General features: G+C 43.0%; 1 protein-coding gene across 1 annotated transcript; it reads right to left on the minus strand.

Moving 5' to 3' along the window:
* Positions 1 to 5,906: 5,906 nt before the first annotated feature.
* On the minus strand, positions 5,907 to 11,113 carry LOC104378911 (uncharacterized). Its single transcript, XM_009986058.2, has 2 exons — positions 10,805 to 11,113; positions 5,907 to 8,567 (listed from the first exon to the last, which is right to left on the minus strand). Exons 1-2 carry the CDS (start codon positions 11,111 to 11,113, stop codon positions 7,062 to 7,064), a joined length of 1,815 nt encoding a protein of 604 aa, XP_009984360.2. The 3' UTR covers positions 5,907 to 7,061.
* Positions 11,114 to 15,971: the final 4,858 nt, after the last annotated feature.

Raw genomic sequence — 15,971 nt, forward strand, 5'->3', positions numbered from 1 at the left:
TTCAGTTACTTGGCTTTTCCACGTGCCACCTGATTTTTGAACAGTAACTGATGGTATTACTTTCGAGATCACTTCACTGCTTTTATTTTGTAGTTTTGTGGTAGCTGGTCTTGTGGTATGCCTAAAAATCATTGTAGCTGAAATGACTGCACCATTTTCCAAGACAGGAAGTGCAGTTGATTTCTTGTTATTTCCATCTGGTGGGACACTTTTTTTCCAAATCAGTACAACTTAGTAATGATCAGTGCACCAAGAGAGCATTTCCTAGTAAAGTACTGTATTAGTGTACTAAAGCTTGTGAACTCAGTATTGCCGTTCTGTTGTAAAGCTTTAGAATTCTAGCTTAAAAATAACATTTTGTGTGTCAAGTAATCATCTTACTTATCGAAGCTTATTTGTAGGGAGATAGTAGTCATTCTTGAAACCTTCTGTTAAACTTTTCAAAGTTTTTTCTTCTGTAAGAGACCAAAGTTCTATAAACTTGAAGTTCAGACATCTTCAGCTTGTTCTTAATTCTAATTCTCTTACGGGTTGCAGAAGCCAAGGATGTATATTTTGCACACAGTCCAGAAAACAGCAGTTAATCATTTTGTACAGAGAATCTTACAGTACAAAGAATCTTGTTATCTTTCACCTTTTGAAAGGAATTTATGCTTCTTTTTGTTTTCAGATTTTTTTCTCCATTATATCAAAACAGTAGTTTGGATGGAGGTTATTGATATTCATAATTATAATGGAATAGCAAGGAATCATTTCTCTACCTTATTAATTACAGATGTAATGGCTACAGAGAACATGCTTATTTTATGTTTTGCTATCTATTGATTTTAATGTATAGATTTTCATATACAGGAGGGTTGTGGTATTTAATGAAAACTGGGAATAAAATGAAACAAGTTGCTTGTTATGTGTCATAAATGTAAAATGTTTGCAGACTGCTATAGACGTGTTGATAAAAATACTGTAGTAATCATAAATAGCTGTTTTTAAGCCTGGAATTTATTTGCTTGTGTTTCTTGAAATCTCTTAGTTGATGAGAGGAGGGGGGAAAAAGGGCAATCAGTGTTAGTCTGATACATATTTTGTTCCTCTTGTGACTGTTTAAAAAGCTGTGATTGGGTAGCAAGTCAGAAAATACCATAGAAAGCACTGTTTCTGTAGGCAGAGTGAACTTCAGTACCACTAGAATGGATCATACAAACAAGCTGCCACTTCTCTTGGCTTTTAAGATTTGTTCCATAAATCGATGAAGCCTATACCTGTAGACTGGAACTATTGTATGCAAACTGGTTTTGCATACATTTTGGCTATTCTGCATTTAATTACTTCTGTCACAATGAGTTCCACATCTAAACTATGTGTGAAAAGTGATTATCTCCTTCTGTATTGCCTTTTTATTACATACTAGTCTGGATAGAGGGATGTCTTCTCCAGACTTTGGTATTTACTTTGTCCAGGTGTCTCCACAAATCAGTAGTATCTGGGAGCAGCATATAAATTGATTTGAGTAAGTTATAGAGACTGGCAAAGTTAAAATGTTCAACAGTTGCATTCTCTTAGCCTGGCCTTTTGTGTATTTCTTCTAACATGGGAAGCGTGTTTAGGAGGCCTTCGGTGTTTGATTAAACATTTCAGAGGTGACTGTCCAAAACTGTTAGGTCTTAAGAAACCTTGAAAATTGTTTTCACCAGTGTAATTGGCACACAAAATGACAGCCTACACCAGGAGATAATCCAGCGCCTCTCTTCAGTGCACTTCCTCCTGCAGAGACTGGAGGAAGTGCTGCGTATTCCGCCATTAGTTGCTATTAAAAGATTCAGACCGGAAGGTCTCTGTCCCTCTCCGGAATAATAGCTCTCCTAGCAAGTTACTGTCCTGTTTCAGGTCTTGGAGAATCCAGTGTTTCCTGTAGCGTATGGAGGTTTAAGTAAACATTGTGCATTTCTAAAGCAAGATAAAGTCAGGTGAGAATTACAGTGGTATTTCCTCCGCCTCAGCATTTGAGGAAGCTGACAGAAAGCTGTGAGCCTTTTTTTGAAAGTAGAAAGTTTTGTTTCAGGACAAAAACTAGCAGTTGGTAGATTAATTCCTACATAAGAAAAGCGTAGTCTGTCTAGTCCAGATCGATTTTTTAAATTGATCATTTAATGTTTTTTTAAGAGGCTGGCATGAGATAATTATTTGTGCTGCATCAGAATTGGGGCACCGCTTTGCTGAGTGTTGTGTAAACACACACCTACAGGAGCATCTCTCTCTGAACATATAGAGAGGTTCAATGAGGAGAGAGATGGAACAGAGGAGCTCTGTTTGCCACCTGTGTATTGCATACACACTACTTGATTTTACTTCTTTCAATGCCAGAAGGCTTCAAGTTGAATCCTCTGCTCCGCCCTAGAGCCCCTCTGCCAGGTAACACTGATACATTCCTCCCTTGCATCCCCCCAAAAAAGCACTGAGCTGTTAGGGCTTCCACTGTGAGTAAGCTGCTCTGCAGATGTCACTATATTCCATCCCAATCCTAATTTCAGGTTTTTTACTATTCAATGCTGTGAAAAGGAGCCTTGTGGGATTAATCAGCTATCTCAGAGAGCTGTGCCAGTTAATTTCCAATGGGTGGGACCTTTAGCTGTGGTGGTGGGTTACTGGTGGTTATTCTCCCAGTGTTTATGTACAAGTAAGGTAAAAAATGATAAAGCAGTGTTTCAGAAATTGTCTTTTTGTGGTGGGACAACTTGAATAGAGACATGTATGTGCCTCAGTGCTTTGCAAGCCCTTGCCAGTCCCTCCCAGCTATACTGTCTCCGGGAATTGTTTTTTTAAGATGGTAATTTATAACTCTGAAGCAAATTGTAACTTCTTGTATTCATTTAGTGTCTGTATGCTTTCCAGTTGTGTGTTTTTGGAGTTTGTTTGTGTGTGTGTGGTTTTTTTTTTTTGTCTTAACACTGAAATTTGGTTTTCATTCTTGGCTTTAAAACCAACAAATTTTGTTCTAAACTCAAGCTATGCTTCTTAGCTCCAGATAGGGCAAGAGTGTATGTGCAACACGAATGTTAAGGGGGAAAACGACTGTTGTAAGAGACCCAGCAGGGAGAGGTGGTGCAGGTGAGTATCACTCAGCTACCAGGTCTGCTGCCCGAGCTGTGTGTCTGCACTGATGAAAAGAGAATTTCTCTAATCCAAGGCTTGGGAGAGCTGAGACATTCCAAGTGGTTGTGTGTTGCATATAAATTTGGGAACAGAATTGGCCTTATGTCTCTGATGGAAAGACATCCAACCAGTCAGTAAATCCCCATTCAATTCATAGACAAACCAGGACCAGCTGTAGCACAATTAAAGTTGACAGCTCACCAGAGGATAGGCACATATTTTACAAACACAAATCACCTTCCTTTAGAAAGAGACCCAGGCAGCCCTCTTGCTGGCTAGCAGTACTTCTTGAGTGGTTGCTTATTTAAGTTAATTAGCCATGGAGAGGGGCAGTGTTTACTACCAACAGGGACTGGAGGGCACTGGCAGACAGGGCCAGAAATCTTATGGTCCCTTTTGTCTCCTCAGGGTCCATATTTACAACTAGGATTTTAAACCCAGTTCTGCCTTACTCATGTGGAAGCAGCTGCACAAAGGACTGCTGCCTAAGACCTATTAAGTATGACTTAGCTTTTATTTTAGCTGGTTTTCAAATCATGTCTCTTCACAAGCATCTTTAACTGTAAAGCAGTTGTCTCTTTAGTTCCCAGAAATTTGCAAGTACAAAAGTAGTTTCTAGTATAAGACCTCAAAACCCTAACGTTTGTTAATGGTGTTCTGCAGCCATAAGAAACTCAGTTGAAAACATCTAGACAACTTTTAAGTGCATAGTAGCTCTCCCGGCAAAGGCAGACAGAACACGCTCTAGTCCTGGCCAATCTGCCATAAAGAGATTCTTCCTCAGTCCAGGTACTCAAACATTAACAAAAAGTAGAGTTGCAGAACATGGTCATCTTATATTTAATAATTTTTGTGCAGTTTAACTGTTGTTTGATGGGCACTGTCCATCATTACTATCTCCACCAGTGTTTCCGTGACTTGGTGGAGCTGTGGACTGTGATGGGCTGTTAGCAAGTTAGGGCTATGCCTCCTCCCTTCTGAAAGACCCTCTGCATATTTTGTTTTACCCATGTGAGGTTGCTCATAAGCTCCTGGACATGCAAAATGCTGGTCTAAAACTCTGTTCAAACAGGGGCAAAGTGAAGATCAGTATCTCCTGTATACCAGGTACCATAAAGACAGAAACAATTGTGCACAGGCACATATGGGGAAGTTTAGTAAAGACTTATAAGAGTGTTTCTTGCAGTAGAGATAAACTGTGCAACTTAATGAAGGCCAAAAGTACGGCATTACTGGAGTTAGATGCCCAAGGAGGTGTCTTTTCAAGTGGTAGTCTTTAGTTTCCTTTTATATTGGTTTTTCACATGTAAGTTGCTGTTAAATACTTTTCATCGTGTGGCTTCAGTAAAGATAAAAATGGGATGTTAGGTATATGAATCCTGTAGTACTGGTGGTCATCTATGTACTTAGGAGACATCTTCATTTGTGATGAGAAGAGTTTTTTGCAGTTTTAAATTAGAGTTCTTGAGTAACTGACACAATATGAGATTTAAACCACATAATTTTAATAACCCCCACAGGGGGAAGACATAGATTATAAAAACCAAAATGGTTAGGAAGAACAGATAGGTACTTGAAAGAAGAACAAGGAGGTTGTGGTGGGTTGACCCAGCCAGCAGCTAAGTGCTTACACAGATGCTTTCTCCAGCAGGACGGGAGAATAGGAAGAGCAAAATCAGGAGAGCTTTTGGGTTGAGACGGAGGTTTGTTAAGTGAAGGAAAGGGGGAGAAAAAAACAAGTGATGCAATGGCAGTAACTCACTACCTTCCACAAGCAGACCAATACCCAGCCAGTCTCTGAGCAATGGCCATCTTGAGAGACAAACCCCCCCCCCACCTCCTTCTGCTACCCCAGTTTTATTGCTGAGCATGATACTATATGGTATATCCTTTTGGCCAGTTCAGGTCAGCTGTCCCAGTTGTGTCCTCTCCCACTTACTCATTGTGGGGGGTATAATTAGAAAAAGAGAAAGCTGTAACACTGTGCAAGCACTGCTCAGTGATAGCCAAAACACTGGTGTATTATCAAAAATTTTAGCCACAAATCCCAAACACAAAAAAAACCACTAATCCCCAGTGTCTGCTATTAAGAAAGCTATCTCAATCCTAGCCAGACCCAGTACAGAAGTATTAATTTGTGTGTGCATATTCATAATACCTATTTCTCCCAAAGCTGGAGGCAGTCCTGTCACTTGATGTTAGCTTGGTCAAAGTTTTATTCCTCCTACACTGCTGGAATCAGGTGATGACAGGACTTCAAACATTAGTTGTTCGAAGAGCAGATTTTTACGTTTCAGCTTCTGAGGTTATTCTAGTGTAATCCATGTGCTCCTCTAAATTTTTGGGGGATGAAAGTCAATTATAACCAATTTATACTAAATTAATTTTCACAACAAAACATTCTTAGCATTGAAGTGCTACTGGAACAATTACTTGCAGCAGAATTAAAGTTAACTGTCTGTTCAGGAGGGCCAGTTGTGATAGGACAAGGGGTAATGGTTTTAAAATAGAGGGAGGTAGATTCAGGTTGGATATTAGGAAAAAATTTTTTACCATGAGAGTTGTAGAACACTGGAACAGGTTGCCCAGAGAGGTGGTGGATGCTCCATCCCTGGAGACGTTCAAGGCCCGGATGGATGAGGCCCTGAGCAACCTGATCTAGTTGGAGATATCTCTGTTCCTTGCAGGGAGGTTGGACTAGATGACCTTTGAAGGTCCCTTCCAGCCCTAACAATTCTATGATTCTATGATTCTAGGTAACAAGGGTATCAAGAAGCATTGAAGATTGTGCTGAAAGACAGTACCAGTGACTCTGTGCTTTTCTAAATTTAATGTTGTGTATGACAGAGGTTTTCAATGCTGAGACTCCAGCTTACAGCTGATCTGATCTAACAATCCTGCACCCTTTCCTTCTCAGCACAGTGCTCTTCACGCAGCACTCCCACCTTATCCTGTAATGCTCACTGGGCCCCTTCCCTGATCTGCTTTTTTTCCTGCACTAAAATGGCAGAGAACAGCAGTGAGATTTAGTGAGATGAAGTGGCTTACAGAATTCTAGTGAACTCCAGAGCTGGTGCAGTTAAGTGGCAGGAACAGGGGCATGGTAAATTGCAGCAGTAGCTGGATCTCCCTCTTCTGATAGCAGTGAACTATTAAGATGCTCAGTGCTTCTCTTGAAATTTGTGGTGGTAGCCACAAAAAATCTGAGCAAATAGAGACAGGTATAAAACCTGTAATAGAGGTTATTGCCTCTATAAGATCTAAACTATTATTCCTAATGAAAAAATAAGACCAAAAATGTGTGCAGGGATGTTTCCTTTTTTAAACCTTGAGGAATGTTATCAAACTTTTGAAACTTATTTTCAACTGAAACAGAAGCAAGATTAGCTCAAAGCACAGGAAATGTAATGAGTTAACAGAAGTACACTCTAGTATAGCATTTGTAAAGCTATAAAGTTGGGTCTTCAAGTTTTAGAAACCTTTACCTGGTTCTGTCATTGTACAGCATCCTATACTCAAAGAATACTACAGAAATGTGTCTGATAAAAAAAAAAAGGGGGTGTGTATGTGAAGTAGAAGTATGCTTAACTGAAGAAACCCATCTGGCATTAAGTACAGCCAGAAGTAATCTGGCTAATGAATTAAATAGATTTAAATTTATGGAAGCCGCCTATGCTTTAGAACAGTGACCATTCAGGTTTCAGTGTCAAAGGTGCCAGATGAGGAGGGGCCATTAAGAATTTCCTCAACTACTTCTCTTTTTTAATTCCTAAAAGCAATGGTGTTTTGCTTTGGTTTATTTTTTTTTTAAACTGTTTCGACAAAGCTAATCATCTCCTTGAAAAGATGACGAAGGCCACAAGTGAGAGAGGAAGAAACCCAGGCAGATTACAAATAAAGCACTGGTAGAATCAAGTGTGATGGCATAACATTCCTTGATTGGTTTTGTCAATGATGACATAAGGCTCCTGGATTTCGTTTACTTTTGAATTATAGTTCTCCAGTTGTGCTTCACTGGATTCAGGAGGGTTGCATTCAGGCTGCAAGGGGTTTCTTCTGTCCTGTGTGCTGGTCCTTCTTATGCACGAGGATCGAACATCAATACTTTGTGGTGGAATGTAGGTGAGGTGAGGGGGCTCTCTGATGTGTCTGAAGCACTCAGAACCTGTATGTGCATTAGGAGTATCCATTAACAGTCTCTTGCTGTCAGAACCAGTAGTAGGATCCTCCATGTTCCCAGTAGTACAGCATAGATCTGAAGATGGCTCAGTATGTGCAGCTGCTCTGTTCTGCGTTGGAGCATTAGTCAGATACGTATGTTTTCTTTTGGAATGATTAAATTCTCTTACATTCCTGTCACTTGTACTTGCATATGATACTGACTCAGGTTGCCCAGTTTCCTCTACTGGATAATTCAGGTCTTCCTGAGTGTCCTTGATTTGCAGTTTTGTGAAGGTTAAAGACAGCTCATAAACTTCCTCTTCCCTAGGGACACTGCAGTTTTGGACAGATGCAATGTCCTTGTACGGCAGAGACTTCAGCTCATTGGGTTCATCTGCAGGGTCTGGGTCTATGCAATTTATAGCATCGTTAATTTCTGCTTCAATTGATTCTTTGGGGACTTCTTGAGCTTTGTACTCCAAAGTGGTTTTGCTGTCACAAGAGCTGTCAGCAAATATTGCAAAGGCTGGCGGACCGCTTGCCCCTGGTGAGAGTGGCACAGGCCTGATCTCATTTGCAGTTGACTCTGCAGTGACTGCCAAAACACATTCTTCGCTTAGACTGGCTCTTGGCTTCTTTTCAAAAGCTTTTGGAGAAAGCTTCTCACTGAAAATAGGTGTTTGTCTTATGACAATGTCACTATATTTGATCAAGAAGTCCTCACTGTCTGAGCATTTGCCCGGAAAACGTACAGTGTTAATGACTTGCCTTTGGTGTTCCTGAAGCCTGTTAGTGGATTGAGTAACTGCTAAGTGAGGCATGTCATCTTTGATCTCCAGATTCCCAGCAGCTTCAAAGGATATATTGCTATTAGTTGAAGACTTCTGTTGAGTAGCAAGGCACAAAGATGCCTCACTGTTTTCTTTATTTTCTAGATTTTCAGTGTCTTCTCTCTGGGGTAGCTGATCCTCTTTGTCCTTATCTCCGTGATGCTGGTGCATTTGTGTTCTCTTCTGTAGCACCTTCTCCAAATTGCCATGTTTTTCTTCATTTGTCATTTCGAGGATGGTTTCACACTCTATTCTTGCCAGGAATATTTCAAATGCAGTCTGCTTTGTTTCCTCATTGTTTCTCTTTATGACAAGTGAAAACTCTGTTGCTGTTGTTGCAATGTAACCTATTTTCTCCAGTACTGTTTTTACAATGTCATCTGGGAGCACAGATTGAATATAGTAGACAAAATTACCGGTGAATGTCTGAAACAGAATGCAACATTGAAAAACAGATGAACACTAGGGGGATGGGGTGGAAGGAAGCTTGAAAGACTTCCTAAAAATCAAAAGTACTTCAAAAATTACTTAAATCTTTTAAAAAAACTGTATTCTTAAGTCTGAATTTTGAATCGAAGTGAGTGAGGCTTTTCCAACTGCATTATTTTGTCAGCCTCTCAAGCATTATAGCTGCTGTAGAACATTAATTTTAGGGAAGTTATGCCAGATTAAACCTGCTCAGATACTAGCTAACAGCATCAATATTCAAAAAGGAAGAGAGTAAGAATCATTTTAGTCAAACGAGAGAAACTCAAATAATTCTTATGTGGTGTACTGAAGAACGTATATTTTTTAAACAAATGAAGATTCATAGAATAAATCAGAGGTCTAATCTTTTACTAAAGAAACAGACATGATGCACTCACTGTTAATCTATTTCTTAACTGGTGACAAGGCAACATTTTCTTTCTCCATTGTTCACACTCGTGCTGTAACTCTACTACCCCCAAATTAAGTTGCCATTTCTTTGAAAACACCTTTTTGAAGGAAGACTATTCTAGCAGAAATATTGCCAAAACACGTTCTCTTTGCACAAGCTGTCTGCAACACATGACTTGAATAAAATGCTGCCGCTGCTTGTAACAACTTAATTGTTCAACATTTGCTCAGTTTTGGAGCTACTTCATGCATGAGGCTTAGTTCGTAAACTGGAAGTGGTTTTTGGTTTTGCCTGAAATGCTATGATAGGAGAGACTATGTGGACTGAAGCGTGACCAAATCCAGGCAAGTCAGAACAGAATGGAGGTAGGAATGCAAGGTCAAGGCTTCCAGAACTGGAGTACCTTACTTTCAGGCTGCTCAGCTTGAGACTGACTTACCCACTTCCTAAGGCTGACACTTAAGCATTGGTCTCAAAAGCATAAGTTTGAGGGACAACAGAACTGACCCCCAAAAAGTCCATTAACCTAAAAGGCCATAGTATAATGTAGGACTGAGCCTCAGTCCATTCTCGGGTGAATTTGTCAACAGTGCTTTTCACTCCCCAGCTTCTGTTCCTTCTAGAGGGGAAGTAAGGAGCAGGCACTGCAGGGGGGGTGACATCAGAGCGGGTGAGAGGCAGGAAATGTGAATTAGTATTCTGCATACGAGCAGTAACTTTTTATCATATGACCAGTAATTTTTTACCAAATCTGACCGTACACAAGACACTGGCTGTTCTTCAACTCGTGCCTTGCAGTATAATTATTTCAGGCCTTCAGCAGGCTGTCTTGCCCTTTGGATTACCCACAGTGGTCTTCAAAGTTCGACTGTAATGAAGCCTAAGATTCTTGTGTTATGAAAAGCTAAGCTCACTAACTGTGGACCTGACTAGCTTATGCTTTGCCCTGTTTTAGGGAGATGAAGGAGGAGATTAGGAATCTACAGCTGTTTGAGAGTATGCATATGGGACCTAAGGGCAGGAAGAAGGAAAGAAATGGCTTTTCCTCGCCAGGACCTGCTGCTGTAAGAAGGGAAATAAGTTTGCATTTTGGGTGTTCAGGGATTTTGTTTAAATGCAAGTAGATTTTGCATGTGTTGAAGATTTCTGTCTCTTCTGGGCAATGAGATGCATTCAGTGTGCCAGGGAAGCAGGGTAACCTTGACCACTTTGCTGCAGAAAGAAACATCATTTTCTCTTTTGAAGGGGGTTTTGATACCCACTTCACCAGCTGCAGTCACGGGAGCTGGGATAGGCAGTAAAATCACTGGACGAGAGAGACACTGGCCCACCTGGCATCAAACTGTGAGCCAAAGGAGTAACTGATACTAAAAAGCATCCTCTCCTTATAGACCGACTGAAGTTAAAACTCGGCATAACGGGAGTCTAAGCCTTTTGTTGTACCTTTTTACTCTTCTACCGTCTGACAATAACCGAAGGTCTCTGTTTCCAAATCCCTGGACGGCTCACCACTCCCGGGAAGGCCCCTGAAGGCCCGGCCCCTGCCAGAACACGGCCTGCAGCGGCCAACAGACACCTCGCAGCACCCTCGCACCGCCCGGGGCACCCCTCACCCGCTCCAAAGGGGCTCCTACGCGCTGCTCCGAACTGGCCGAGGCGTGGGCGCCGCTGCCGTGCCTCCTGCGCCGCCGGCCCGGGAGAGAGGCCTCGAAACCCCGAGGCCGGACGGGCCCTCCCCGGGGCTGGCGGCACCCCCCGCCCGAGTCCCCCGGCACTCCGCTACCTTCAGCGATCTGATCTCTTTCCGCCACGGGGAGAGGAGCAGGTTGACGCAGAGCAGCTCCAGCACCTCCAGCGCCTTGAGCAGGTCGCGGAGGACGCTGCCGTCCCGCTCGCCCCGGGCCCGTCGGCACCGCTCCGCCACGGTGCACACGTCCAGGGCGCCGCGCCGCCGCGGGCTCAGCAGCCGTCGCGCCCTCGCCTTCAGGGAGGCCTCATCGCACACCGCCAGCTCGCCCTCCACCCCTCGGGCCGCGTAGTAGGCCAGGTAGTCCCGCAACACCTCCTCCTCGGCCGCCGCCGGCTCCTTCATGGCGGCACCAGACCGGCCCGTCGGCGCTGCCCCCGCCCGGCCGCGGCGCCGCTCGCCCCGCCATTGGCCGCTCCGCGGGCGCGCCGGGCGGTCAGTGGTGCCCCGCCGTGTCAGTCAGGGCGGGGGGCGGGCGCCCCGGCGAACCGAAAGCGAAAGGCGGGAGGGCGGCGGGGGCGGGGTGGTGCGTGGTGGCGCTGTGCGCGGGCGGCCGTCGCCTCGGCCCGGGCGCGTGGCGGCGTCGCGCGAGGGCCGCCGCTGCCTTCCCCGCGCTGAGGGGAAGGTCTCTCGCTTCCAGCTCTGCGGCAGCGCTGCGTGACCGGCCTCCCGGAGCCCTCTCCTGTCTCCTTCCCGCACCTCGGCCCCGCTGCTCTCCTGGCTGGCCGCGAGCTCCTGGACGGAGGTGCCCGCTGCAGGCACGGGCTTGGGAAGGTGAGACCCCGTGCTCGAGGGCTGCCATGAGGGCGAGAGCTGCCCCAGTGGTAATTGTGCTGTGAGGTGAGGCGCGCCCGTCTGTAACGTGGGGTGTTCTTTGCGTTTGTGTCGTTGTTTGCTTTGCTGTATGTTGCCCCTGAGCTCCTGGGCCAGGTTTGGGTAACAGTCGGCTGAGAGAGACGTGTCTTCTCCTCCGGTGGCTGAAGCGTTTCCTGGAAAGGGTTTGAGATGGAGTCCAGCAGCTGGAAAACAGACTTGACCTTGGTCAAGATGATTCTGCCAGTCTTGATTTTTGGAATCTGAGTTTTAGAGTCGCTTCCTATGGCTGCCACATGTTGCGTGCCGGTGTGATTTCATAAAGTAGTGCTGGTGTTGGCCTCCCGTGGCCCTAATTTTTGTTGTGGACCTGCTGTGCTGGTGTCTTCAGCAACGTCTCCGCTGACTTGACTTGCTGCAAGCGTGAATCTGACTTGATGTTTTTTTAATGGCTCATCTTGTTATAGATTGTCTTCATTATATGACAGGCTTTAAAATTAATATCTGTCTCGCTGTTAACCGCTGGGAATGCATGGCTGCTTCTGGTTAAGGGACACATCAGGCTTACTTGACCGCAGTCCTATTTTGTTTCTTGCGGAAAAGTGGCTGTGTGGTGTCGCAAACAAACTGGTTTTCTCTGACTTTTCAGGCAAGAGAGCTTTCCAAAAACATATGCTTTTGATCACCGTTTCAAGTGAAATGTCTCCAAGTGAAATGTCATTAGGAAATACTTTTGTAGAATTTGTCTATGGATAATTGCTATATAAAAATTGCTGATCTAGCTAAGAGGGAAGGGGGCACAAATCCCTGTACTACTACCACATGTTCAAACGAGGCCATCTGCTGCAACGTCTGAGCTTCCTCCCCTGCCATATGTGCAAACATACACAGACAAGCCTGGCTGTGCTCTTAGCAGGGCAACTGCCGGCGGCTCCACTCTTCTTGCCATGTGCAAAACTTTATTGACCCAAACGAGGGGCTTGGATTTCACGTTTCTGCACACCTGCTCCCATGGGGTGGGAATGGATTCTTTAAACTTTGCAGTTCTTGTTAAAGTATTAGAATAGCTGTGTTTTGTTAAAGCCTGGTGCGTTTTAGTAGAACGATATGGGGAATTTTGCTTTGCTGCTGGTTGAGTGTTTCACTTTTCAATAAAGCATATTTACATAATACGGTAAATACCAAGTTTTCATCTATCTATCACTGCATTGTTGTTCTCTGAACTAGTTTCCTAGTGCAGCCTCCAAGAATGGGATTTATTTTCTATGTTTTGAAGGTCCTAATACTTTAAAAGCCCTTTCTCTAAAAGGGAAGCTTAATCACTTCCCTGCTGTGTGCGATACAAATCTCATCACTGCCAACAGGGCAGGGTGCTCACCCATGACCCAGGTGCCCAAAAGTCCAATTGCAGTTCCCTGAGCTATGAGGTCTCCCATCTTGCTCCTCCTTCTTCAATGAGATTTTGAAAGGTTTTTCGAAGAAGTTTTGCTCTTTTCTGGGTGTATTAATTTTGTTTATTACTGATTTCAATCTCTTGCAGTAATATAAAATCCTGCTAGGAGCAAAGCTGTGACAATATAATCTTAATTTTTACGGGATTCTTTCACTGCTTTGTTGCTGTTTGAATTTAAATTAAGAAAAAAAAAGTCTCTCTGTTGTGAATGTATTAGGTTCATTTGGAGTGTAACAGACAACAGAATCTATCAAGAAGTTGGTGGGTTTTCTTTGTTGTTTGTTTGTAAAGACTACAGCAAGGCAAAAACCTGATGATTAGTCCCAGGTGAGAAGAGGAATTCAGTAGAAAGGAATGGCCACTTCCAGCTGTGCATGCAAACTGTTGCTATTTCCCTGGAAGTTCAAAAGACACAATGTCAATACCTGGTAAATTGCATCAAGCTATACACCTGACTTTTTTCATTGCAATTAGGCTGATATAGGCAGAAGAAGGTTATTGAAACAATATTGATAGGAGATGCAGGAGAACAAGTAAGACAATCAAGGCATTGGACCCAAAACCTGAGTGGACCACCGTAGATACTTCCAGGTTCCTTAAAGCTTTAATTTTGTGCCTCTTCTGGACATGAAAGCTATTTTGCTTGTTAATTTTCTTGCTTTAATGGAAGTGAGGATGTATATGCATACTGACCTGTCTGAAATCTGAACCGTGAGTTTATGGTATGCTTGAGTTCAGTAGACAGTGTTCAAGCATATGTTACTGTGAGATGAGGAAAAGGGAAATGAATATCAGCTTCGCTAGCTGAGATGTTTTAATGCATAAGATGCTGTTGGGGATTCAGAAAACACAGATTTAGTTTCTGATCTATCTGCAATTCCCACTTCACATGTAGCACATCATCACTTCAGTGGAGCTGGAGCTGCTTGGATATAGTTGTGGTGATGAGTATTTTACAGAAAGCTTTTTGCTGTGACAACAGTATGGTGTTAGAAATCATGGAGTTCTCAGTGGGTCACTAGTGTGGTCTGGGCTAAAAGGGCCCTCTTCTCTGAGAGGGTATTGGCAGAACATCTAGGATTTGGAAAGCTGCTAATATCAAGCGACAAAAGTACAACTGCCAATTCCCAGGCCATGAAGCAGCGTCAGACACTGTCAGTGAGAGAGAGGACATGGAAAGCTCCACTAGAAGAACAGAACTGAAACTTGGCCTTTCCATTCCAAGTAAGGTGGAATTTTTTTTTCTCTACAATTTATAAAATACTAATTCTCCCTCCTTGATTCTAATACCTCATTTCTATATGGCAATGGAGAACAGCTTCTATTCTCTGTCATGCAAAATTAAGAAAAACAATAACCAGGCCTCTTAACTTTCTTGTTCCTTTTCTCTCGGCAGTCAGGGGTGTTAGCCTCCTTGCCTTGTAGAGCCTCAGCCTGGACCTTGTTTCCTAAGAGAGCAGTAATGAGTGGAGATCTCTTCAGAATGTTTTAAGAATAATAGCACTGTTTATATTCCCAGGCTGCTGCTGTTGTTTTTCCTTCCTTTTCCTTTGTAGTATGACATTATTGGCTCATAGTTAGCCCATGTTTGTCTCCGTCTAATTCTCAGACGTTCTTCTGCTGTCTAACAGGTCAGTCTGTGTCCCGCGCTTGTGAATTTGAGCCTATATTTCCCAAGTGCAGGAATTGTGTTTGTGTTCGCCGAATTGCATCTTGTTCTTTCCACTGTTTCTGTCTCTTCAAATTCCAGTCTTGATCTCCTAGTTTAATGTAATTTGCTGATTTTAATAGGTCCTTTCTCTCCCAAAGCTCTGAAATCCATTGACACTCAGTATTTTAATTAGGACACAGGTGATCCCACCTGACGCATCCTTTCAAACTAACAGAGAGCAATTGATAAATACTCTCTTGTATGATGATTATTATTTTAATTTACAAAAGTCTGTGGTTATAATTTATGTAGAGAGTATTTCTCTAGTTCAAGGAGGGGAATGATTTGTCAGACTGTACTGTGGTGAGTTACATCAGTTTGACGTGGTTCCATTCAGTAAATACACTGTTACTTATCTTGCTATGCTAAAAAACTATCTGCTTGAGTACTTCTGGGAAGATTGGCCTGTTAATTCCTGGCTTTTCCTCTTTTTCCTTGGCAGTATGTTGCCATTTTCCAGTCTCCTGACCTTAGTTATTTTCAGAGGTACCTATGAATGTGTTTGTGAAGGTTTCTGATGCTTCTTGAAATGCCTGGGAGCATTTCAAGGGTAACAATTGTCACTGCAGCATTATTGCAGGCTCTTCCCTTCCTGCTCTTGCTGAGCTGGGCTGATCCTGGCTGGGCTCGCATTGACTCATCCCCCTGAGCAGGAGAGACCTGACTGGTCCAATGGCTGCTTATTCCTGTGATCTCTGACAACTGTAAAACCCAAATATAACTGGCTGAAGCATGATGTTGCTTAGTTGCATGATTAACAGGAGGCGAAAGGCTGTGGGTAGTCCCAAAGTGATACCGACGCAATAAAAAGCACAGAAGCTATATCGAATACGTGTATGTTCTTTACTAAAAGTTTTGTGTAAAGATCAGTATACTAAAAATCAAAGCAAAAGAGATGACTATGGAAATACAGTATTGTTATCACGTAGTACGAAACAGCATGTCAAAACAATTTTCTTTCTGATATAAGGCCTGTGTTAAGCCTGTTTTAGGAGTGGCATTAAAATTATATGAGAGTTTAAGATAAAATCTGATAGGATATGAATTTCTTAAGAGGAGCATCAGGAGACACTGTTAACTTGGCTGAGATTTATCTGGCATCTTAACTATTCTCTAAGAAATAAAAAAATTGCATCCTTACAAGAAATCTCAACGCTGTTCCAGTAGCAGCAGCAGAAGCTGTTAGAACATCTCTAGAGCTATAAGCTCTTTCTACTGTCGTCTGT

Source organism: Tauraco erythrolophus, chromosome 15 (genome assembly GCF_009769465.1).
Source record: "Tauraco erythrolophus isolate bTauEry1 chromosome 15, bTauEry1.pri, whole genome shotgun sequence".
Classification (NCBI taxonomy): domain Eukaryota; kingdom Metazoa; phylum Chordata; class Aves; order Musophagiformes; family Musophagidae; genus Tauraco; species Tauraco erythrolophus.